We start from the raw sequence: 24137 nt of genomic DNA on the forward strand, positions 1-24137 counted from the left end.
ATCTCAGCTTCTCTCAAGTAGGTGGAAAAGTCTGTGACAGACACTTTGATATAGTCTCATTGAGTACTTTATTAGCAACAGCAGAGGCCAATGCAGGGCCTCACTTTGCTCTCCAAATAACCTTCTTTGTGCCACGGATTCCACAAGATGCTGGAAACCATCCTTTTGAGATTCTGGTCCATGTTGACACACATCACGTAGATTCTGCAGATTTGTCAGATCAGCCCATACATTGTCTGGACTGGTTCACACTGAGGATGCTGCTGAAACGCAAGTTCACACACGACAAGCTGCAGTTTATAAACCAGCTTTCCCCGCTGGCCACATGATAAATTTGTTTTTCAGTCTCATTTTTGAAAAGCACACCACCGTGGATGAAAGCACACTGCTGCGTGGGGTTAGTTATTTACAAAGGCTGAGGCTTGTTAAGCAGAGGAGTAGCAGAATTATTTGGATGTTAGCTGCATCCACGTTGTGGACAATCCTGGGATCTTCGATGGGTGACTAGCAACAGCATGACTGTCCAACAGTCCTTGACTCAGCTTCCACCGAGGAAGTCAGAAATGTTTATTGCAGCAGCAGAACATAGAGTGTGGCGTCTACAGGCCCCAGCTTCATCAGTTCTCCAGATATGATAGATACAAAATGGAGTGATGGGTAAATATTTTAACCCCACTGTCGGAGCCTACAGGGGGAGATCTGTGCAGCTGAATTACACCAACAAATTGTGACGGTGTGTATGATGGAGGGTTGTGGAGAGTGAGGCATGTCACAAGCGTGAGTCCATCTATGATATTGCATGCATTGTTATACACAGATGCATGTGGAAAGTACTTTCACATTTCAAAAATGACAATCTGTTCTTCCTACATTTTAAGAGGTAGAGGTAAAGGAGGGAACTATGCTGTGATTTATCATCTCAAACCTGTAAACATTGTCTTGCCACTTTTTATTTTAAAATTGCTTCCTTTTATGTGTTGTTCTGTATTTCTCTCTGAGTATGAGATCTGCAGTAATGAGACCAGGCGCTGACTACAACAATAAATCAGGCCGGGAATTTGACTCCATCCCAGGCCCCCGTTCACCAAACCACCAGACGGCTAATTTTGTTGATGTAATGGAAACCAATAAATTGTGCCACTATGTTCATTTGGAAACTGACCAACAAGCAGTTTATCTAAGTTTTCAAGAGGCTACGGGCACGTGTGAATGTAGAGGGCAAACAACACACTTTTCAGAGGGTGAGTGAGATACAGAGTTAGCTAAAGTGTTCAAATTATTATTTTAATATTCAGGCATCAAGCATAGTATCAACTTCACACACATTCACTGAAATTGAACATAAGCTACAACAAATGATGTGCTCCATCTTGAGCTTGGCACATGAATGAATAAAAAACTTTTTCTTGAATGCCTATCTGCAGATAATATTATTTTAGATAGTACATAGTATGCATTTATTTATCTATTATAATTTATAATATTTTTTTAAATTAAAGACATTTCTTTTACCTTAGAATCTTTGTTTCTTCTTTCAAGAAATGTATTTTCAGTTTAAAAACATTTGTTTTTAGACCAGAATTTTTGTATTTTTCTGCCTCTATTTTCTCTTTCTCAACGCAACTGAGCAGCTCTTTTATTGTGTTGTTTTTGTGTTTGCTTGTCAGCACATGTCTGAATGTTGTTTTCGTCTTCCTTTTTGTTGCCCTAAACTAAATTACCTCAGGATTAATTAAGTTGCATTTTATTGTAATGTATCGTAATATAAGTTTGGTGTCTGATGGAGCAGGTCCCTTCACTGGCAAACAAGTTGCTGAAGTAGGATTTAGCTGTGTCCGTGGCAGAGGCCTCTCTTTGTTATTCTCTCCTTCTGCTCCACCTTTTCATTTCTTCTGACCATGACGACCACTGAACCACTGGTAATTGGTTCATCGATTCTGTCACCGCACAACACTGTGTCATATATAATAATAAACCAATCACAGGAGCAATTTTTCTACTTTAAGTACATTTTCCTGATAGTAATTTTGTAATTTTATTTACAGTAATCAGGGGTTTGAATGTAGGACTTTTTACATTTTGTTTTAGGTTTTTGTAGTAAATGAGTGCGTCTTCCACTTCTTCAGCCATCTTATCTAACTCTCAGCAAGAAAGCCACGAAGAATACTCCCCACATTAATGAAATAATGCTTTAATAGATCAACATTGCACTGAAATCCAATCACATTTCTCAAGCAGCCACAAAGACAAAAAAGGACAAAACACTTATCCATCAAGAGAGTAATTTTGAAAACCTGTGTAATAGTAAAAGGAAATCAATAAAGGTAGTGGAATGATTGCAAAATGACCTAATTACAGTGCAGCCATGATTCAAAAGCCCTGGCATGTGTCTCAGATGAACAGATTTTCAAAGGTGTGTGTGTATGGTTCAGTGTGTGTCCACTAACAAGGCAAAGAAACACAACAACCAGCTGTGTCTGTATCACTGGAGTGAAACGCTAGCTACACAGGAGCTGAAGGTCAAAGCGAGCATCCCTCGAAAACCATCCACTGTATAACCGCTGTAGGTCACACTCTGCTGAGGCAACATAAGGTGACGTCCAATATCGTGAGACGTGTGCTTGAGTCTGTGCGCTCGCATGAATGTGTGTGAAGGCTAATACGCTCTGACAAGCTGATAACATATTTCTTGTCAAATCGTTTGACATCATTAACTAATAAAGATTGATTGCCCTTTGTTCCCCTGCAATGGGTGTTTGTGCTATTACCCTGCCACCCTGGTGTGTGCATGTGTGTGTGTCTCTGTGTGTGTGCAAGAGAGAGACCAGGAGAGACAGAGTGGAAAAAAGGGAACTTTTTTGAAAAGCTCAGGGTTTTCCTTTCCACAGATCAGACTCTGGCTGAACCCAATCTTCTCCCATGATGCTTTGCAGGCGGAAATTTTGGAAATACTCCAGGCGATGGCTAAAAGACAGAGACAGAATTGAATATGCGATGCATGTCGGATGCATAAAACCCACAAACAAAAACTCTATGGCTCATTTTCTGAGTGTATTCATCTGCTCGGGTGTTGGCCACTTACTCACGAGTACAAGTTATTACCTCTGCCAAGGAGGTTATGTTTTCGTCTGCGTTTGTTTGTCTGTCTGTTAGTGAGCAGGATTACACAAAAACTACCAGACAAATTATCCCGAAACTTGTTGAAAGGATGCAGTGTGGGTCCAAAAAGAGCCTATACAATTTGGGAGCTTATCTGAATCAAGGGGCAGATCCAGGAATCTTATGTCACTCTCTTTAACATGGCAAGATAGGGCGTTTTCCAATATTTTAATTGAGTTTTCAGAGAATAAAAAGTCTGGCATGTTTAGGGGACTGATATTTATGAGTGTGCACGATTTGGTGCAGATCCAAATAAAAATCTGGATCTTTCATGGTTTCATAATGGGACTGTTGGGCCTTGGCGGAGGTATGCACTCTCTGAATGCCCTTCTTGTTTGAAAGTGGACCTGTTAATACTTTGACATGCAAGTACTAGTGTTTTGAAACGGATGCGGGCAGCCATTGGTAACCAGTGAAAGGAGCGGAGGAGCGGAGTAGTGTGAGTGAATTTAGGTAGGTTAAAGACCAGTCGAGCTTCTCTCTACTCAATAACTCCTTCCCTCTAATCAAATGTGAAATAATGGAAACCATAAAGATAAGTGTGTACTTCCCCGTTTTTCCACTGGTCAAAAACCCTCTAACACCCACTAATATTTTATCTGCAATGGGAATGTTCTCTATTTGCATTCACTCCCAGGGCTAATAACTCGGCAGTATACACCGGTTTTAATTTGGCTCCAACCAACAGTGATGGAAACGTGACATCTGGTTGATCGTGCTAATTCGGCAAGACAGCGATGTGAGAGCGTCCCAGTTTTCAAAGCGATTGTGATGGCAAACATGACATACCAGGAAAAAACATTACGGTAAACTCCTCTACTGGCAATGGGAAATAAATCAATCGCCTTTTTTAGAAGGTTTACCTGCAAAAAATAATTTGCGCATACCCGCTAATTTAGTTGTAAAAGAGGTAACAGCATTTACAATGCTTGAACTAAGCTACAATGCAGCTGGGCTGAGATTAAAGAAATTGTGAGGAGATAAAGCGAACGCTACAAAAGAGAACTCATACATATTCATGGTTATAAAAAAAACAAATTGGATGCAGCACACAGACCAGAATTACTTTACCTTTGAGTGAATTAACTAAAGTAAAATTCTGGGTCAAGTAGAAGGTAATTGAGGGAGAAGAAATTAAGTTAACAAAACAATGTTTTTGTTTCTGAATAATATCTGTGTCGATGACCTACATGACTTTGAACAAACACTTGGGATGCTGCATACTCACAAGTTTGGTTCTTGGCCTTCCACTATCTCCTCCTTGGGAATAGAGTAGAGAGCCTCATACGTGCGCTTCTCTCCTGAGCCGTGGATGGCATAAGAGTTCATCTTGTTAACCTTGGGAGGAAGGTACGACCAGGGGAGAAGAGCCTCCCCCATCCACCTGTCCCCTGTGATTGTGGCATTAAACACCATCGGTAGTTGTTGCTGTAGAAAGAAACAAGGAGATAAATAAGAAATATCTATCAACTAACACAAAAACAAAAAGTCTCTCAATAACTCCTCGATGTCTGCCTACCTGGAAGGCTTGGCCGACCCCTGACAGCAGTAATATCAGGTGTTGTCCATGTCTGAAATAAAACCATAAAGAACATGTTTTATTGTTGTAGTGTGACTAAAGACATCATACTGGCCCAGTATAAGATATGTCTCTGAAACTTAGGTTTAAAAAATGAGTGTTATCTTGTAGTTCAAGACTTTACAATTATATGTTCATTCATTACAACAAATATTATTTTGGAATGGAGCAAGTGCCAGTTTAACTATGGTCTATTACGGAAGTGCTGCATTATGGGTTGCTGTAGCCTAAATATTGCAAGGCCAATGAGTAACACCGAAGTGTTGATCAGACAAAAAACTGAGAACTCATTAAAAACCAGTGTTTAAATCCAATATTTAGTGAGGAAACTTTTAAAATATTAAGACTTCTGAACATATTGGAATGTATTTGTTACAGAGGCAGCTCTTCTGGTTCAAGAAGTGAGAGATCAAGTGTGACTGGAGAGGGCGCTGCGGCTCATTAATAATTACATAGTGTTGCTTTAAAAGTGTTTAGTCCAGTTTAACCTGCAGCAGCTTTCTTAGGCTCCTGTAACATGTTCTGCTGCCACAAGAGGAAATAACGTCTCCCTATGTCTTCACTGCAGAAATTAAACAGAAAGAAAACAGTCGAGAAATACATCTCTTGCCGATGATGAACTAAAAAAAGACTAAATTGTGAAAGGGAAGGAGAGTGAGAGAGGGATAAACTCACTACAGTTACTCAGCTGACCGGTGGACCCTGTGAAAGTGAGCTGTCTGCAGATGTCTAACAGAACAAAGATTTTGGTAAGCAGCCAAGTGCTGTTATATTGTCAGATGATTACCTCAGATGATATGTCAGATGATAAGGAAAGGTCGAATGCAGTTGAGATCTATTCACTGTCAGTCTTGTTTGTATGACGCTCACAGACATTTGAAGGACATTTGGATGTAGCGCTCTCTCAGAGAGGTGAGAAGCAAGCCCTTGAACGACTGTGGCTCACTACTTCCGAGCATGTTGATTTCCCTTTTCTTCCCTATAATGTCTTAGTAAATTTTGGACCATTTATAATAATGGTCCAAAATGATGTGAAAATGCATCTCTTCAATGCACAATAGTGCCCCAAAAACATAAGACATTGCAGCAGCTCAGCTACTGTATGTACTTACGGACAAAGCTCCACTTCCAGGTAATTTTCTGTAGTGCTATCAAGGAAGAACGACTCAACAACTGAGGAGATGAAGAAGAAAACAATAAAGATAAGACCTTTAATCATATAATAAAGTTAAAAAAGTGTTATTAACCTCATCAGCACCCATTCTTATTATTAAATCCTAGGTCATTTGAATCATTTATTTAAAGGTACAGTTTAACATCATGCAAAAGTAAGAGATAGATAAAGGTTCAAGTAAGATATGAAAATCAACACGCGCCGGGCTGCTCATTATCTACCGAGATTATAATGGGATTGGTTTCCAATATAATAACTAACATTAATGAGGCCAAATATGTGGGGCTCATTAACCAGAAATCGAACTTACTTCAGGTCAATTAGATAGAACTGTTGTTACTCAACCTCATTACAAGGTGTAATTGCTGTGTCACCATAGCAAAGATAATGCAATTACTATTATGACCTCATAAACACAGATAGTCCCTAGTCTCTCAAACCTCATTGGTCTAAATTCAGAATTTTATCTCAGCTTGAAGAGATTGCATCATAAAGATGAAATCACTAAGTCATGGCTGGAATTACAGTGGTACAATATATACAGCTGTTGGCAGGTGGAGACCACAGACGTGGTTGTCCTTTGAGGGTCGCACGGGTCACCAGCATATCGCAGGGCCAACGTACTGCACAAAGATTAAATATCCATTCACATTCATACCTACGGACAATTAAGAGTCTCCAAAGAACCTAGCCCCAATCGACATGTCTTTGGACAGTGGGAGGGAGCTGGAGAAAACAAACAAACAAACAAACAAACAAACAAACAAACAGGGAGAACATTCCAACTCCACACAGAAGACCGGGGTTTGGATTCTTGGTGTGAGGCGACAGCGCTAACCACTATAACACCATTTACCACGCCCTTGCAAATAAGCATATCTCTCAAAATGTTTCACTGTTCCTTTAAGTAGCCCTGCAAATTTAACATTCAGTTATTCCATTTGTGACAAATGTCATTTCTGCTCTGCTTTCCATGCAACCCCAACCTTCATCTCTGTCAGACTTTTTCTTTTTACATAAACATTTTACGTAAACTTTACTTTTATGTTGGACACTGTCTTTTCTCATGAATATTTAAATGATTGTTATTTTGTTGATGAATTCTGCTACATCTATTGCACTCCTGTCCGTCCTCGGAGAAGTATTGCTCACTTGTTACTCTTTCTGAGGTTTCTGCATTTTTTTGCCTGATAAGATTATTATTTTTTGGGTGGTTTTCCCTCACACTAGTTGAGGGTTAATGGCAGAGGATGTTGCACCTTGTACCGATTGTTTACCCCATTTGGCAAACTTTGATTTGAGATCAAAATTCATTAATGCTGTCTTCTTAAAGATCATACTTTTCCAATCACTTTATTCATAGACATTCATCGTGCCTGTATCAGTCCACCTTTAAATGCTCTTACCCACATCCACAGTATTTGCATCTCTAGAAAACCGTATGCTGCGCTATCATACACACAGCATCTCTCGTGCCTGGACTCCTACCATAGTTCTTACTAGGGATGGGCATTCGATTAAAATGTCTTAATCGATCGTCGGGAGAATTAACGATCGATTTTCGATTAATCATTAATATTTTTATATTAAAATTCACTATTTATAGGCTATATTAAAATGCAGTGAAAATAGAAAACACAGCGTGTTTCCTCATTGAGATCTTTATTACAAGATGAACAACTCTTGTGACAGTTAAACGGGATCCGTTCAATGGTTACACTTGAAAATATGCGCTGCTGTACTCTTAAGCAGCGGAGCCGACAGCTAGAAGCCGGTGCTCATAAACACAACTGACCCAAAATAAAATAATAATAATAATAATATAAAAAACAATCATGTTAAACAATAACTAGAGCAACTCTTTCAGCTGTGCTCAATTATTTTAACAGCTCCTGCTTCCGTTCTTCGTAGTGCGTTTCTACCAGTCTGGTGATGGTACGTCGTGACGGAATGTGATATGCCGGTTCCAATAAGTTTATCAGTTGTCGAAAACCTTCGCCCTCAACAATACTTAAGGGTAGCATATCCATCTCGATGAACTTGCAGATCCGTTGGGTAATTTTCTCTGCTCGTTGTGCATCGCAGCTCCTTCGTGCTAACACCGAGTTGATGCTAGGTTGAGACCGAGAGCAGGATGCTTCGCAGTGTTGGCAGTGAACTAAGTCATTTTTTAAATCAAAATGGTCCCACGCTACACTTCGCCGTGACCTCTTCATGTTTACCTTTGAAATACACGGAAACTCGCAGGTAACTGAGTCGGCCTGTGGCGTTTTTTTCAAACATTGCCCCGTGTGGTAAAATGCTTAATTGCTGCCACATAGCGAAATCCATTGCATTCCTTCAAGACTCACACTACGCAATTAGTTTTATCGATGAAAAAATAATGTCATCGACGAAATTCTTAATGATCAATTAATCGATCGTCGATTAATTATGCCCATCCCTAGTTCTTACCCACCTTCATAATCCCAGAGTCCAGGGAAGGCCTGGCTGGGGGGTCCTGCAGGAGCTGCCGGGTCGTTGAAGAAGGGACCGAACACCTCAATCTTCAGCCCGCCTTGTCCGGGAGAGAACCGGACCCTGATAGGCTCATGGTTAACGGGATCGCTGTCCCAGGTGCTCTGGATAGAAAACTCCATCAGTGGGAGAGGACTGAAAGAAAAACACAAAATCATTCAGAATGAGTAAGGTTTGCTGTGAAACAGTGACACAGTGATGCAGATGGTAAAAACTCACAGAGACGTACAGCACAGCAGCAAGTGGATGAGAGTCATACACTGAAGTCCCTGAGCTAACCCCATGTTGTTAACGCCTGCAAAGACCCACTAGATAGAATACGGTCAACTGTGTCCCAGCTGAGCCTGTCACGTGTTAATGTGCTCACTGTTAGGCTCTTTTACAACTACCAATCAAGGTTCATATCGTATACACGTCTATTACTCAATAACGGATACAGACAATAACACACTGACTTCCTGGAACTTTGAACACCCAAAGTGAATCGACCTGATGAGTTGGTTTTGTTGTCAGATAAGATCTGGACGAATAAAGGAAACCAAACAGAAGTTGTTTGCTGAAAAAAAAAACTTTCTCCTCGCCAACATATCATTTTATTAGGAAAACATAACGGAGAGCTGCCCGGCGCGTCTGATCCCAACAGCTTTGTTCCTATCGAATCTAACCGTGTTTAAACATACTTTCACTTCCCAACACGTCACATGTGATGACGTGACTCAAAGTGGAATTCAAATGAAGCAGCCGACTCACCTTTCTACATAGACCTGTTCAATGTATCCGACTGGAGCTAGCCTGTTCAGAGCGGAACCTTTCTGCTGCCACTGCTGCACAAACGGAACTATTTTAGCGGAGCACACCCTCATTGCCATTGGTTGCTTTTTGTTTGCTTCAAAACGGACGGCGGAACCGAGGAGAACAACAAACCCTCTCATGTCCCCGTGTTTCACTCTATCTACATGTAACACACTTGTACAACGCGTAAGTGTCACTTTCCCCTCACGTTATTGTTTTGTCCTGCAAGTCAGACATTTAAATAACACGTAGCAGGGTTTAGTAAGCCAAGCTTTAGCCGAGATTGATTAGCTGCGCCTGCTAATGCTAGCAGCAACACCTAACAACACCAGCTCATATACATGTTGTAGCAGCTTTATGTCGTCGTTAGCTCAAGTCACGTGTTACCGACACACTGTTAAAACTCCTGCACTGAACTGAAAACAGCCACTGACTCATCTAGAGGGAAAGTCGCACTTGTCTCTGCTTTAAATAAAAGGTTTTTAGTGCTGATCGTTTTCAACCTGTCAACGACAACTGTGTCTGCTTCTGTTCAGAGCCCACCAGCACTCACCAGCACTCACCATGGATGCTGAAGTTGATCAAGGTAAGAACTAACCAGGGAGGGTAGCGCCAGTACATTGTTGTATAAGTGGCCACACTAAAACGACCCTAAAGTGTTCAGATGGAGAGAATAACAGACCTTGATATGTATGAGACCATAGGACACCTCTCTTAGTACCTAACAGATCATAACTGCATGGATTCTAGTTACACACACACACACACACACATTATATATACTGATACTGCAGTAGTTATTTGATGTCATCCAAGCTATTCATTGCATAGACAGATCTTTCATCAAACACACCTGCCTCATCATAGAACTGGTTGTTCATGTGCTCAAACTTTTGCTTTGCTTAAGATCAATGCTCCACGAAAGGCTTATTGAATATGAACCTTTCATATTTTCACTTTGTGTTTTATGTTTTCCTTCATGTGCTTAGTTGCTCACATGCATCTCATTCTCTTTCTCCATCCGTCTTGTTCGCTGTCTTCTTTCCTCGCAAAGTGCTCATGTCACTCATGGGTGACCTATAATTAATCTGTCATGCTTAAAAAAATCTGAATAAGATACATTTCTAAGTTATATTTCGGTTGTGCTGGCAAAGGCTCAATATGCTCAAAGTGTTTCCAAGATGTTTGTAATTGCCTTACTCTGCTTTCACTAAACTTAATTAGTGAATGATACAATTTAAAAGTGCTGAAAAGTTGAAACCCTTAGTATTGTTGTGAATATTTTTAACTGTTTCTTTATTTTCAGACCACAGGTTAAATTCTGCTCCCAGTCAGCATCAGTACGGGCACCACAATCAGTCCACATCATCTCAGGTATAAAGGAATCATCATAAACTTTTATTAATTGTCAAATATTTGACTTTACCAAAATGATTCTGTGGCATTTTTTGGTGTGTTGTATTCATATTATTATCACTGTGTTTTTCAATAAGACATACAGTACATATACACATATGGGGTTTTAATCAGTGAAATATCTGTTCTCTGTAACCTTCTCAGTCGATATTTAGTTTTTTTTCATGAAGGAAACTAAATGAAGTGAATTGAAAACACCATGACACTAACCATCGCGACCCCTGCATGTCTTATGTCCACCAGGTTGAGGAGGAAAGAAGAACGGGGTCTCCTTCTCACTGGATCTCAGACAGAAGGTCAGGCATGACAAAAGTCTTTCTTGTATGGCAATGCACATATGACTGTTCTTAAGTCTGAGATACAGGAAAACAACCTTTTGCTGATTTCAACTCACTCTGGATGATTTTTTCCCCCTCAAGTGATTGCCATTAATCTGTGTTACAGCATGATGGCTCCTCTGATCGCAGAGTATGATCGGCACATGGATGAAATGAATGAACAGTTACAGAGATATCAGGTAAAACACACTTTAAAAATAGGCTTCACTAATTCAGTTATGACATTGATATGAAAGGATGCTTCAACTTACAAAAATGAAATATCTTAACTTCTGCTTCTGAAAGACCATGAACATATTGTAGATTATATGCAGATGTTATTGAATTGAAAAACTCTTGCAACATCTTGAAAATATCAAATTGCAGGTTGGCTGCAGGCCCTTAAATCTCTTAAAATATCTGACATTTTAAATGTAAAATGCCTTAAAAAGTATTAAACTGCCTTAAATTCAGATGGGATGGGTCTTAACTTTTTTACATCACCGCAAAAATATCTCTACTTCTGTCACACCAAAGAATAATAATCAGTTCTGGTATCCGCTGCGTTGTTAGTCTGTTTATGGTTAAGTTTATGGGTTAAAATAGGGCCCTTTTAGTCAGCCTGCTAGTTCGTTAATAAACATGGAGAAATGCTAGTTTTATGATAAGTGGGTAGAGAATGACAAGTACTTATGAAGGAAACTGCACTGTGTGTCAAGTCTTTTAAACTTGGGACAATGGAGATAGAGGCAGTAGAGTCAGATGGACACAATGCTTTGCACAGAATTGAAAAGTATATTTTCAATTCTGTTATGTATTTCTATCAAAACCTTGGTTATAAATTAGATTTCAAGTGGCATTCATAAAGTCTTGCATTTAACTGCCCCAGACAAAAAAAAATAAACCTGTGTGATGAATTTCTCTTGATCTTGAAATTTCTCTTTTTTCTCATGAATACTAAACACCTCATTTTTTTTTGGTCAATTGTTACTTTTAAACGTAAAAACCTCAGCTCGGATTTGATTGCGGGTGCTCTAAAATTTACCAGCATGTCTGAACTGATTAATAACAGGCAATTTCCCTCTTGTTTTTAAAATAAACAGGCGCTGATGACGGATGTCAAAGTGAAGTTGGAGAGGGTTGTCAAAGAGAACGAAAGGTAGCTATTGTCTACTGGTGTCAACAAAGGAGGAGTGGTGACACAACAGGAGACATTAGTGAGGATGTATCACAGCAATCAACATAATGTTATTAGACAGTATCAGATATTATTTTGCACTCATAAGATAAGGTTACAGTGAGTTGTTAAAACATTTACATTACATCCAAGATCAAGATTGTGATATTTGATTGATAATCACAAACTATTCACAAATTTTCAAGTTTTTCTATGAATGACCCCTTAAATATAATTCCTCCGTATCAACACCTGTCTTTTCCAGGCTGCATACCGAGCTAAGGGAGTCTGTAGAGAAGCAGCTGCATGCTCTGCCTGTGGCCCCAGGAACGGAGGGCAGCACACTGGAGGAGGATGCAGTCATCAGGAACCTCCAAGAACAGGTCCAGCTGTCGGAGCAGGTCTGCATATTTCCATATGTGACATCTAAATCTTTGTAAATTAAGTCCACGATTGCAATTATGTGTTTATGTAATCTGCATATTACTTGTCACAAAGTAATGCAGGGAAAGGCGGTTGTTTGCTGTCTCGCAGCCCATGTACACACCATCTGGCTGCAGCATTGCATTCTGGCTCCGTCACGGCCATTGGAGACTTTCGAGCTCCTTTTTTCTCACTCTGCTATTTTCACACAGCACGTCTATTTTTTCGAGGGGTTGCAAGCTGCTCTAACTTTTAATGAAACCCTGCATTTGTACCTAACTTTGTCGTCACATGTACACGGCAACAACTACTGTTTTTGTGTTTGTAGTTAGTGTAAGAGCGAGACAGAGAAAGAAAGCAAACAAAGGAAGGAGGGAGACAGTTTTATCAGAAAAGACTTTGAATTTGAAGAATGAACAAAATTCATTGCCATGCACAATAAGACATGGAAGTGATGTGATATAAATGAGAGTATATTTGGCGCTTGTTATGTATGTGATGTCATTAAGCTTGAATTGGGATACTATTGCATAGTACAAGAACTCCCTGGGGTCTAGACTATGATGGTGAACAGATTCAAAGTTGGACAGCAACAACATGATTGGCTTGTTGAGATCATGGCAAAATCTGATTGGGTTACTGTTAACATGCAACAGTCAGCTGATAAGAAGAGGAACGCAGAGTGAAATAACTTTTTCAATAAAGGGGGTAGTTTCTGCTTCAGCGATGCATGTTCCCACGGCTGCGATGGGCACGCATTCCCTCCAATGTGTATGGGAGTAAACAGGTTATATGTCAACAGCATATGGGGTTATTCTGATATCAAATTCTGTTGACTGTGAGACCTGCGGCAGAGGATACCTGCTCAGATGGTACAAATGCCCAAGGATTGTTTTTAATGGACTTAACAGTTTTATCACTTGGTCAAAACTGGTGGTTAATGATTCAACTGTTTATGATCAACGTCCCTAGTTGCAGCAATTTGTGGAATACTTGACCAGCAGATCAGGAGAGAATGATTCTGCAAAAAATAATTGAATAATTGAATAATTATGTAAGTGGTTTTCAAACATTCTCTGGCGGAATCTTTTCAGTTTAAATCTCTTTGTTATATGTCACATTGAACTTAGTTTGATGCGACTGGAAGCTGTAGTGTGTCCACTTTGTAGGATTTTAGCAATTTTCAATCTTGAGCTACATGAATGAGTGATTTCTGGATTTTTACACTTGCTCACTTGCCAAAAAGAATCCATCTGAAAATAAAACCAATTTGGAACTGGTTAGAAGACATTATTTCTCTTTGAATGAGTCCAGCTGTTTTCTATGCTTTGTCTGTCTGTCTTTGCTGAATGCACAAATGCTTTGGTTGTGTTCTTCTCATCTAACTCTAAGGACGAAAGCAGCAATTTCCTTAGCTTGCATGAATGCCTCTCGAGTGTGTGTGTAAATGTGTGTGTTCATGTTCATGTGCGTCAGGAGCGGGTGCAGGCCATGGAGCTGTGGCAGACGGCAGCCCAGGAGCTGGACCACCTCCAGCAGGTCTACCAGAAATCCAACTCGGATGGTCAGGTCCACGATGCTCAGAGACGGCAGCTCAAGGTTCAGTTGTCGTACATTAACATGCAGAACTATTTTAATTATTAGAACATCATCGTTTCACCACTAGATGGCGCTTTTATTAATACAATCCTGTAATTAGAGTTAATGCTTGATATAAGCATGAGGTAATTACATGTAGTTACATTTTAGTGATGTCCCCTTTCCATTCGCCACAGGATCAGCTTGTTCAGTTCCAGCAGCACTCACACAAACTCCAAGTCACCAATCAGAAGCTGGAATCGGTAAGTGACGGTTAATTAAAAGTGTGTTAAATTATTGCCTCCTAATTAGCCATGGGATCGAAATGGTGTGGATTTCTCCGAAATGAACCCTGCTCTAATAATTACTCTTGCGACTAAGTGAATTGGTTTCTAAATCTCTCTGGTAGTCAGCCAGAACTGTCTTGGTTGCATAATGGACTGTCATCTCGCTTGGTAATCCTCTAACTACCTTAGATTTTTCTTTTCCAAGCACCAGTATCTGTCTCTCTCCCTCATACACACACACACACAGACACACACACACACACAGGTATGCCTGATGGTTATTTTGGACCTAATACAACATGTGAAGGCAGAGTAATACTATATCCCTCTAATGCATTTTTAATGAGAGGACAACCCTTTTACTCCCCCTCTCTTCACTTATCACACATGCAGCCCTTTTCAGTCACCGCATGTTGGAACAAGTGACTATGTAACTGTGAATGACAGACAAAGGCTCCATGGGGTTTGTTCTAAAAGTACATACAAGTCTCTGAGAGAAGTTTTGGGGAAAGTTGGTTTTAAGGTAAGGTTTGAAGTCATGCCGCATAAATGGCAGTCTTGTCTTTGTTGCCACACTCAGACCAACCAGCAGCTGCTGAAGACGGTGACAGAGCAGAGCACGGAGATGGAGGAGCAACACAGTCAGCTCAGGTGACGGAGCTCGCCGAATAAGTCGACTATAAATTGGAAATGGCAGCCAGTGTTCTGTGTTGTTATATGTTTCGACTGTTGTTGGTTTTTTTCTCTCTCCCCCTGCTGTAGACAAGCCAAAGCTGAACTGAGGACGGCCACAGCCAAAGTGGATGAGATGACCAAATTGCTGCAGAATGTCCAGAACCAGATGCAGAGACGGGTCAGGGAAGAAAAAAGTGCAAAAGAAAATTTGTTGTTAACGTCCACCTAATGGCAGTGGAATGGGAATTCAGTTTTTGGTTGCTTCCTCTGCCAAGGAGGCTATGTTTTCATCCCTGTCCGCTTATTTACTGGTTGGTTGGTTTGTTTGTAAACAAGATTACACAAAAACGTGATTTTCTTTCTTTTTTACTTTCTTTAACTTTGCGCTTTTCAACATTTTCCTTAATTTCTCAAAGAATAATTAATGGATCTTGATGTAAATTATTCGGCGCACTATGGAGACTGATATATTTGAGTGTGTGGTGTAGATCCAAATAAAAATACAGATCTAGTGAATTGTAAGGTTCTTTTGTAAGGGGACTGTTGCACCTGAGTACCAATTTTAGATTTGGCTGATTGGCATCACTTTGGGCTTTCATAGCCACCTTTTTTTCATTATATTGGAAATTTATTCTAAACAGAACAACAAATTAATTGTGTTACTCTGCAACGAAAATCCTGGTTTCCTGCAGCTCTGCTCTGACAGCCGCATGTGTGTGTGTATCTAGGAGGAGGATGTGGCAGAGGCTCAGGGCCGCGAGGATGCGGCCAACAGACGGCTCCTACAGCTCCAGGCAGCCTTGAGCCAGCTAGAGGCCAGGTGATTATTTTTAACTGTCAAGTATTTCAATTATTTCTCACATTTATGCATCATAGAACTCTCAGATGTAGATTCCAGACTGATGAGGGGAAGAAACTGTGCAAGTTATAGTGTAATTTGATGAATCACAATGGGCTTTAGAAGTCAGTCACAAGATATGATCATTTAAGTGACTTTAAATACATAACAGCAGCACGACAACATCAACAACAGTACAGAGAGTATAGCTTTATGTTTGAATCTCAAAAGTCATGGTATTTTACATCAGAGATATAAGATTCTGTCTTTCACCCCTTTTCTGCGCTGCCAGGCTGAAGGCGTCATCTCAGGAGGCAGAGTCCTTTCGCAGAGAGCAAACTGTGTGGGAGAGAAAGCTGGGGGAACTCCAGGCACGTTGCAGCACCCTAGAAGAGGAGAAGTATGAGGCCCTGGCCAAAGTTCGAGAGAGCGTTCAGGTGGCGGAGGAGGCTGCACTGCAGAAGGACCAGGTAACTGCTGTCGCTCGCTCTTTTTCTCTTCTTTAATCACGCTATCCCTTCTCCCTCTCTTTTAGTCTATTTCACTCGCCAAGCCTCCCCCTCAGTCTGTTTAGCTCTTCTATCCGCTGACAAGTGTCCAAATTCTTTCAGCAATAGAGAACTTTTCCACTGAAAAGTGAGTCTGTGTCTGTCTTTGCCCTCTCCCCTCAGGCCTTGTTAAGAGAGAAACAGAGGATGGAGGAGCTAGAGAAGACGAAGGAGGCCATCAAACAGTTGATCCAGGACGCTGCGGTCCGCACCAGAAAAGAGGTGGGGAGGTTTGCATGGCTCTCAAGAGAAGAACACGAGCAAATATTACAAACATCCTCCACAATAACACTGAAAGAAGAGAGGACAGAAAACCAAAACAATACAGCTCAAAAAATCTCTATCTCTTAAAAGCTTTGGATGATATCAAGCTATTTGTGCCAAACCTGTATATTTAGAAGAAATACAGTCGTACAAATCAAATATATTAAAAACACCTTGTTGCCTACGTTAAAATGAGGACTGTGGAGCATCTTGTTAAGTTACCATTTAATAAACTTAAGGTCTCACAAATAACGCAATACCTCATATTTTGGCTCATCAGCCCCACATTATTGTGGTATCAGGACTTTGAAATGATTGTGTAAAGAATCACACTCTCTTAAAGGAAAATGCCTCTTTTGTGGAGGTAGAAATGTGATATTCAAAGGGATTTCACAGTTTCACAATGAGGTTGGTTCAAGATTTGGATCCAGGAGGGAAACTCTGGTGATTTTTTGTTGTTGTTGTTTTTTCCTCGCAATTTTGCTACTTTTCCTCATCTTATTACAATTTAAAAAAAAACATGGCCAGAATACTCGTCGCACACATGAAACCAAAACCTCTAGCTGTACCATTTCCACAGCTCCAGTCTTTTTTTACCCAATAAGCCAAAAGCAAATTGCTCTTTCCTCCTGCCTAACCTCGGTTAGAGACATGGTGATTAATGCTCTATTAATGGGTCTTCTTCATCAAGCCCTTCAACTGTTTAATCCTGTTAATGAAGCCTTGAATGACTTCGGTGCTGGCTGTCATCTTAGGGTCTGCCTAGCCTTCAACACAAGATGAAAATTTAGAGATTAACCATTGGTGCATAAAACTTTCAGTAAATTATAAACCAAAACTTGGCTTTGATTTTTTTTTTTTTTTACCTTCCAGGGTAACAGGTAATTTTGTCATAGAGTTGGTGGTTAAAGTTGAACAATGCAGCCAAAGTGTTTTGAGCTTAATCTCCTCTCTCCCTCATTTTCATTTAAAGCCAATCAATGTTGAGAATAAGCACGTGATAAAGTGTTAATCCCCAAACTGCTCCACTCAGACCTCAGATTTACCTGAAGACTCGAGAACCACTCAGACGTTTATGCACGAGGGTTGAAGTCTCATAAAATAGATGTAGCATGGTGTTACTATGTATTTCGAAACTGGCCCCATTTTTTATTTGGATCTTGTAAACCCACACAAGAGCACACAATCGTTCTTCCCGATTCCACATCGTTGGTTGTAGTAACGTGCCTAGAATTGAACAAATGCTCCCACAGATACATATATTAAAATTAAAACTACAAACAAGACCCATGTGGAACTGATAACTGACGTTACCAACATCCTGGTCAGTACACTTGGCTTGGCTGTGAGAAACTATGGATACTTATAAACTGTTACTTCTGTAGTTTGAGAGATAATGTAGAATGTCAAGGTTTATTATCTTCTAGGCTACTTCACCTTATCTTCAATTGTGGGGAAGTGCTATTTGTTCATATCTGTCAGAGTTGACAGGTTGTAAATTTAATTAATTGTGGTCTAAAATTGTAACCAGTAGAAACCTTTTAATAGAACAGTGTAATGCTCTACAACAATAATAATATATTTTTTTAAACAATACTCTAAATATAATGTTAAGATAACAGAGATTTCTTTGTCACATTTATATAGTGAGATTTGTCTTCTGATTTTTGAGACCTTTGTCTCTTGCTTTGGAAAATGCAAATCAAAGTTAAAGGTTCAGTGTGTGGAATTTAGTGACATCTAGTGGTGAAGGTGCATGTTGCTGCTGAATACCCCTCACCTCACCCTCCCCTTCCAAACATGGAAGAGAACCTGTGGTAGCCTTCAGTTGTCATATAAACTCAAAATATGTTTTGTTTGTTCAGTTTGGACTACTGTAAATAACATGGTGGCCTCCGTAGAGAGGACCCGCTCCAGATGTACATATAAAGTATTTGAATATAAAGGGCTCATTCTAGGGTAAAGAAAACTATAATTCGTGCAATTTAGATGAAACACACTAGTGAAAACATCACCAAGATTATTTTATATTCAATTTCTGCGGATTGATCCCTTTCACCTAAATCTTACACACTGAACCTTTAAGACCTTCTGCTTTTTCTTTTTCTCTGAATCTTTAGTATTAATACAAATGCTCGCCTGGCACATTGAAGTAGCTCTTTCCTAAAAACATGGTCCACACTAGAAAATGCTCAAAGCCTCAAAGGTGTAGACTAGTAATTTTCTGGTGATTTATATTATTTGTATGTGCTGCCCAGTCAAAGCAGAAGTCTGGAAATTGATCACTTACCTCACCCTCTTTATGCTTCGATTCAACTTTTGAACTTAAGCTGCTGAGTTCAGTCTCCAACTCAAGTGCCTGCTTCTTTGTTGGATAAAAGTTACTGTCTATCGAACTGAAAGAAGAATGCAAAGCAATTACACGTCTCAGATCCCCACGGTCATTGCCCATATTTGAGCTGTGTGACTTTATCTTTAACAGGTAGAGAATGTGCGCAAGCAGTGCAATTCTCAAATCCACCGTATGGCTGAGGAGCTGTCTGCACTGCAGCTGGTAAGACCCCGTCCTCTAAGGACAAATTCCTTCCTCATAATCACACAAAATCCTTTTTTTTCAGTCTCTACCTGACTACTCATCTCTTTTCATTGTATCTCCAACCCTCCCCTCTCCCCGACTCTCCTTGTTCTCTCTCTCCGCCTCTCTGTAGGAGTGTGCAGATAAAGAGTCTCAGATTGAAAGATCCCTGCGAGAGAGAAAAGCTGCAGAGGAGGAACTGGAGAAGGTTATTTCAATAGAAACCATGAAAACCACAGAAAAGCATCTGCTGAATCTTGGCCCAGAGTTTAGTGTTCGATTAGGTGGTTTCGTGAATTGGTTCGGGCAATACTATTGATTGTTTTCATGTTCTTTGTTTTAGGTGTATAAGGAGGGCAGGGGAGAGCCAGAATTCAGGAAGATTGAGGCTCTTCATCAGAGGTTTCTGAATGCAGAGAGGATGAAGGAAGACATGAGCTTGACTCTACAAAGCACCAAGAACAAATTAAAAACGATGGACATGGAGTAAGTGCAGTAGTTAATACTTTGTATTTAAGGCAGGAAGTTGAGTTCTCCACCTTTAATCACTTCCTTCCCCGCACATCCTCTGGCACTCAGAATGACAGCCGGTGTTGCTCCTGTGGCTCTATCTGCTGCCAATAATAATGGTGGTTGTCTCTGTCTTTCTCCTCTTTCTCTCTTGATCTCTCGGTCCATCTGCAGCTACACTGAGGAGCTGTCCCGGTGCCAAGAGGAGGTGAGGCGGCTGCAGGGCTCTCTGGCTGCAGCCCGGGACGACAGCGTTAATGTCAGTGAGGAGCGGCTCCAACTGCAACAGGAGAACTTGCAGCTCCGGAGGGAGATGGATGAGCTCCGCAAAGCCACCCTGCTGCTCCAAAAGAAGGCCAAACAACAGGTGACTTAATAATGGATAGTAACAGAAATGGTTGAAGGAGTAGGTGCTTTCTACAAGAACAGCCTGAGGGTTTTATATATATATAGCATATATATCTTTTAAAGTCATGTGACCTGATGACATTTTGTAGCGCTGGATGCAGTCGGATCAGTCAACTTCTTTCCAGCATGCATTGTGTTAGGAGCAGCATGCATCACGTTAAGTCAGCGCTGTGCAGAGCTGCTTAAAGTCTAATGCACCTAATGGCTCTAAATGATCTAAATACCTGCGTTTGTATCTGGGATATTTTGGCTTCATTTTTGGACAGTTGGAGGAAGTGGAGACATGTCGTCCATCTTTATATAGTTGTGGGCAGTACTCATGACAAGAAAATGTGTGGAGTCCCCCCTATAACAACTGGAAAGCTAATTCTGAAACCAAAATGGCACTCTGTAGAGCGCATACCTACGCCAAGACTCAATAGTTCAAGTCAAATTCAATTAAGCTGCACAAAATTTCACACACTCATAGATCAGTTCGCTTAATATGCCTGATTTTTTTCATCATTGGAAAAAATTCCTGGATGTGCCCCTAACCCTGATCTGCATCAATATTTAAAGGGTTCTTCCCTGACCCGTACCACATCTCTCCAATAAGTGTCATGATAATCTACACAGTACTCTTTGGGTAATCCTGCTAAATACAGAAATAAATACTTGCATAGGGGGCATGGGGATGTTAACACAGGTTAAAAACAGAAAGATGATCAATGAAAGACATGGTTGACACACAAGTCATGCTTGCTTAAAGGAAATGTAGAATTCATTTTTATTAGTTCACACAAGGTTGGATCGTGAGGAGTCTGTATCTATTTAAATGAATGTTGGATCAGAAGAGTGAACTCATGTCTTCATACCTCCTCACTCTCCTGCCCTGCTCCAGGTGTCACAGATGGAGCACGAGTACAGCCTGAAGGAACAGGGGCTCGACGCTCAGGTGAGGGAGCTGGAGGAGAGCAGCCGCAGCTCCACCACTGATCTGACGCGCCTCCTCACAGCACAGCAGAAAAGCACTCAGCGCTGGAAGGAAGAGGCCAAGAACCTAGTCCAGGCCTTCGAGACTAAAATCACAGGCCTTAAGTAAGAGCCCATGAAAATAGATGTAACATGACAAAAGAAAGGAAAGATGGATAGAAAATAGGATAAACTTCAAATAGATGGGGAACCTGAATGGATTTTTTTGTGCATACTTTGACAACAATTGTTAGTGTGGATTTACTGGGTATTTTCCTCGTGTAGATAAATGTGAAGCAGTTTGGTGCTCAAAGAGAATAAGCAGGCTAAGCAAATGTTTACTGGTTTAATAAACAGCCCTAACATAACCAGTCTAATGGAAACCTGTGATTAAATGACAGACTGTTCAGACAACAGACGTACTGCTCCCCAATATGAGACCATTTTAAAATACATGAAATATGAATTAACTTATAAGGGAGTACTCTTTTAAGTGGAACTTAAACTGTCTTTATTGAATAAGAAAACAATGCTTCTGATACCGTAGCGGCTGGAGACTTTTTTTATTGTGAGTTTTATCAAAAAACACTGGATCAAAGATAAAACAACAGCTAAGGTGGAGCACCAAAGATTTTGATAAGTAGAAAACAAAAATTGACTTAGCACTTGACGTTGTTTTGCCCTCAGCAACAGCTGTACAGTGCTGAGATTTATTGGAAAGATTGAACCTTCTGAGACACTTGAAAATAAAGCTTTATAAATGTTTTTTTTTGTCTCTATGAGATTTTTTATTATTCTTTATACGTTTGTTTCAGGGGAGAGCTGAATCGGCAGAAGCAGCGTTCACACGATCAAGAGATGCAGCTTGAAACCGATCACAACACCATTACTGAGGTATGTGTCACAGAATGTACCAAGATGAGATGGTCACCATGAAAAAATGGGGATCTTATAAGGGGAAGTGTGAGATGTTTGTCCTTCAGTGTAGGACACTGTCTTCTACCTGATGGGAAGAGCTGCCCTTTGCTGTCCAGGCCTGTTCAGCTGATCTTAGACTCCGCAAATGTCAGGCCTCCTTTGTAATTGCACTCCTCAGACAAGCAGCTAAAAAAGGCAAGAGGCAGGAGGCATTTTACTAGAAACCTGCAAGATTTGCATTTAGTGGGGAGCATCTGGCAGCGTGACAGGGAGAGTTTGGAAAAGTTTATTTTCACGCTGTCCATTCTATCTACTTTATCTATATGAGAAATACGACATAATTAGTTGGAAAGGGGGTGAAGTAAAGGTGACAAGAATAGTTTGAGCTCACGCAGACGTCTGAGAGGTTAATTCACAGGTTCAGAGAATGTATTATGATGCACAAGCACAAGACTGATGCCAATTAATAACATGAAGATTCACAGTTTCTGCATGTTTCCCACATCTGCAAATAACAGCCAAGAAAGCATGTCCACCATGATAGATGCCGATAATTGCACCATGTGTTCTCTCGTTGCTTGAGGACGTCGGCAACAAAAACTTAAACTCTGTAACTTTTGTGCGGTTGACTTCATGGAACTAATTGATATGCGTGTGTTTGTGCAGTACGAGAGGCAGCTCGCAGAGTATCAAGAGAAGTCGAGTCGTCTCCAGAGACGACTGACACAAGCGGAACAAAGGGCAGCTACTGCAACACAGCAGGTATGGGTAACTACTGAGAGACGTGGTGACATGGTGCGTCTCTTACACGGAGAGATCTGTATTTTTCCTGTTCTCTTGTTATCTGATTGAACAATGAAGTTATTTATCACTTGTATTGTTTTTACAGCTGAGTATGCTGGCATCGCAACGAAGGAAAATGGCCGCGGTTGATCCAGAGACTTTGTGATGTTTACTTGTCACTGTTTAGTGGGGGGGGGAATGTAGCCATGTTTTAGAGCACTTTGTTCTTTCTTTTTAAAATATGATACTAGTGTACTGGCCAAAGGCATAAAACAGACATGCTGTTATTAGTGCCCTGGTGGTTGTATGACTACAACATATCTTAACTTTATAAACCAATGTTGTTCCAATGGTTTTTATCAAGCATTTTTTTATTTATATGTCTGATAAGTAGTTTACAGGTGCATCTAATAAAAATTGAATAACGTGGAAAGGTTTCAATATTTTTGAATTACCTATTTCATGGAAACTAAAATGTTTCAAACATTTTTTTTAACTATTGATACAGTTTACAGTAAATGCTGTATCTCTTGGTCTGGATCAGTACACACAACCATAGTCATGAGGGAAACTGCTGATTATCGACAGCCTCCACAAAGAGGGTGAACCACAGATAGACTTTAAAGGCCTGGCTGTTGGCAGAGTCCTGCATCGAAGCATATTCATGGAAGTTGACTGGAAGGGAAATGTGTGGTAGGAAAGGGTGCACAACCAACAGGGATGACTGCAGCCTTGAGAAGATTGTTAATCAAAGCTGAGTGGGAGAGCTTCACAAGGAGTTGTCTGAGGCTGGAGTCAGAGCACCGAGAGCCCCCACGCACAGGAAATGGTCCAAAGTCCTCTTTTCAGATGAATGTAATTTTTGCATTTCATTTGGAAATCAAGGTTCCAGGGACTGAAGGAAAAGTGGGGAGGCACAGAATCCAAGCTGCTTTAAGTCCAGTGTGTAGTTCTGCAGTCTGTGATGATTTGGGGTGCCATGTCATCTGCTGCTGTTGGTACACCGTGTCTTATCAAGTCCAAAGTCAACGCCCGTCTACCAGGAGATTTTAGAGCTCTTCATGCTTCCTCCTGTTTCCAAGTTTAATGGTCGCCTCCGTGCATTGATGCAGTAATTTGAGCTAAAGGAGCCCCGACCAAGTATTGAGTGAATAAATGACGATACTTTTCAGAAGGTCGACATTTTGATTGATCCTAGGAAATATTGTAATATTTTTTTGTGATACAACGAAATACCCCTAGGGATAA

At 40.5% G+C, this 24137-nt stretch overlaps 2 protein-coding genes across 3 annotated transcripts; one reads left to right on the forward strand and one right to left on the reverse strand.

The window, feature by feature from the left end:
- Positions 1-2175: 2175 nt before the first annotated feature.
- On the reverse strand, positions 2176-9287 carry c2h4orf33 (chromosome 2 C4orf33 homolog). 2 transcript variants are annotated; one of them, XM_035177263.2, is made up of 6 exons: positions 9180-9287; positions 8371-8564; positions 5851-5911; positions 4679-4730; positions 4388-4587; positions 2176-2964 (listed from the first exon to the last, which is right to left on the reverse strand). In XM_035177263.2, the coding sequence occupies exons 2-6, from the start codon at positions 8549-8551 to the stop codon at positions 2868-2870; spliced, it is 591 nt and encodes a 196-aa protein (XP_035033154.1). In that variant the 5' UTR covers positions 8552-8564; positions 9180-9287; the 3' UTR covers positions 2176-2867. The 2 variants fall into 2 exon arrangements, with proteins under 2 accessions (XP_035033154.1, XP_035033160.1); XM_035177269.2 differs by lacking the exon at positions 9180-9287 and adding an exon at positions 8649-9088.
- sclt1 (sodium channel and clathrin linker 1) lies at positions 9259-24137 on the forward strand. Its single transcript, XM_035177247.2, has 22 exons — positions 9259-9407; positions 9758-9807; positions 10528-10595; positions 10881-10933; positions 11082-11154; positions 12058-12113; positions 12397-12532; positions 14031-14153; positions 14330-14395; positions 15000-15070; positions 15182-15272; positions 15823-15914; positions 16225-16402; positions 16604-16702; positions 19227-19298; positions 19453-19527; positions 19663-19805; positions 20004-20196; positions 21118-21314; positions 22004-22082; positions 22773-22868; positions 22996-24137. The coding sequence occupies exons 2-22, from the start codon at positions 9786-9788 to the stop codon at positions 23053-23055; spliced, it is 2043 nt and encodes a 680-aa protein (XP_035033138.1). The 5' UTR covers positions 9259-9407; positions 9758-9785; the 3' UTR covers positions 23056-24137.

This window comes from Hippoglossus stenolepis, chromosome 2 (genome assembly GCF_022539355.2).
Source record: "Hippoglossus stenolepis isolate QCI-W04-F060 chromosome 2, HSTE1.2, whole genome shotgun sequence".
NCBI lineage: Eukaryota > Metazoa > Chordata > Actinopteri > Pleuronectiformes > Pleuronectidae > Hippoglossus > Hippoglossus stenolepis.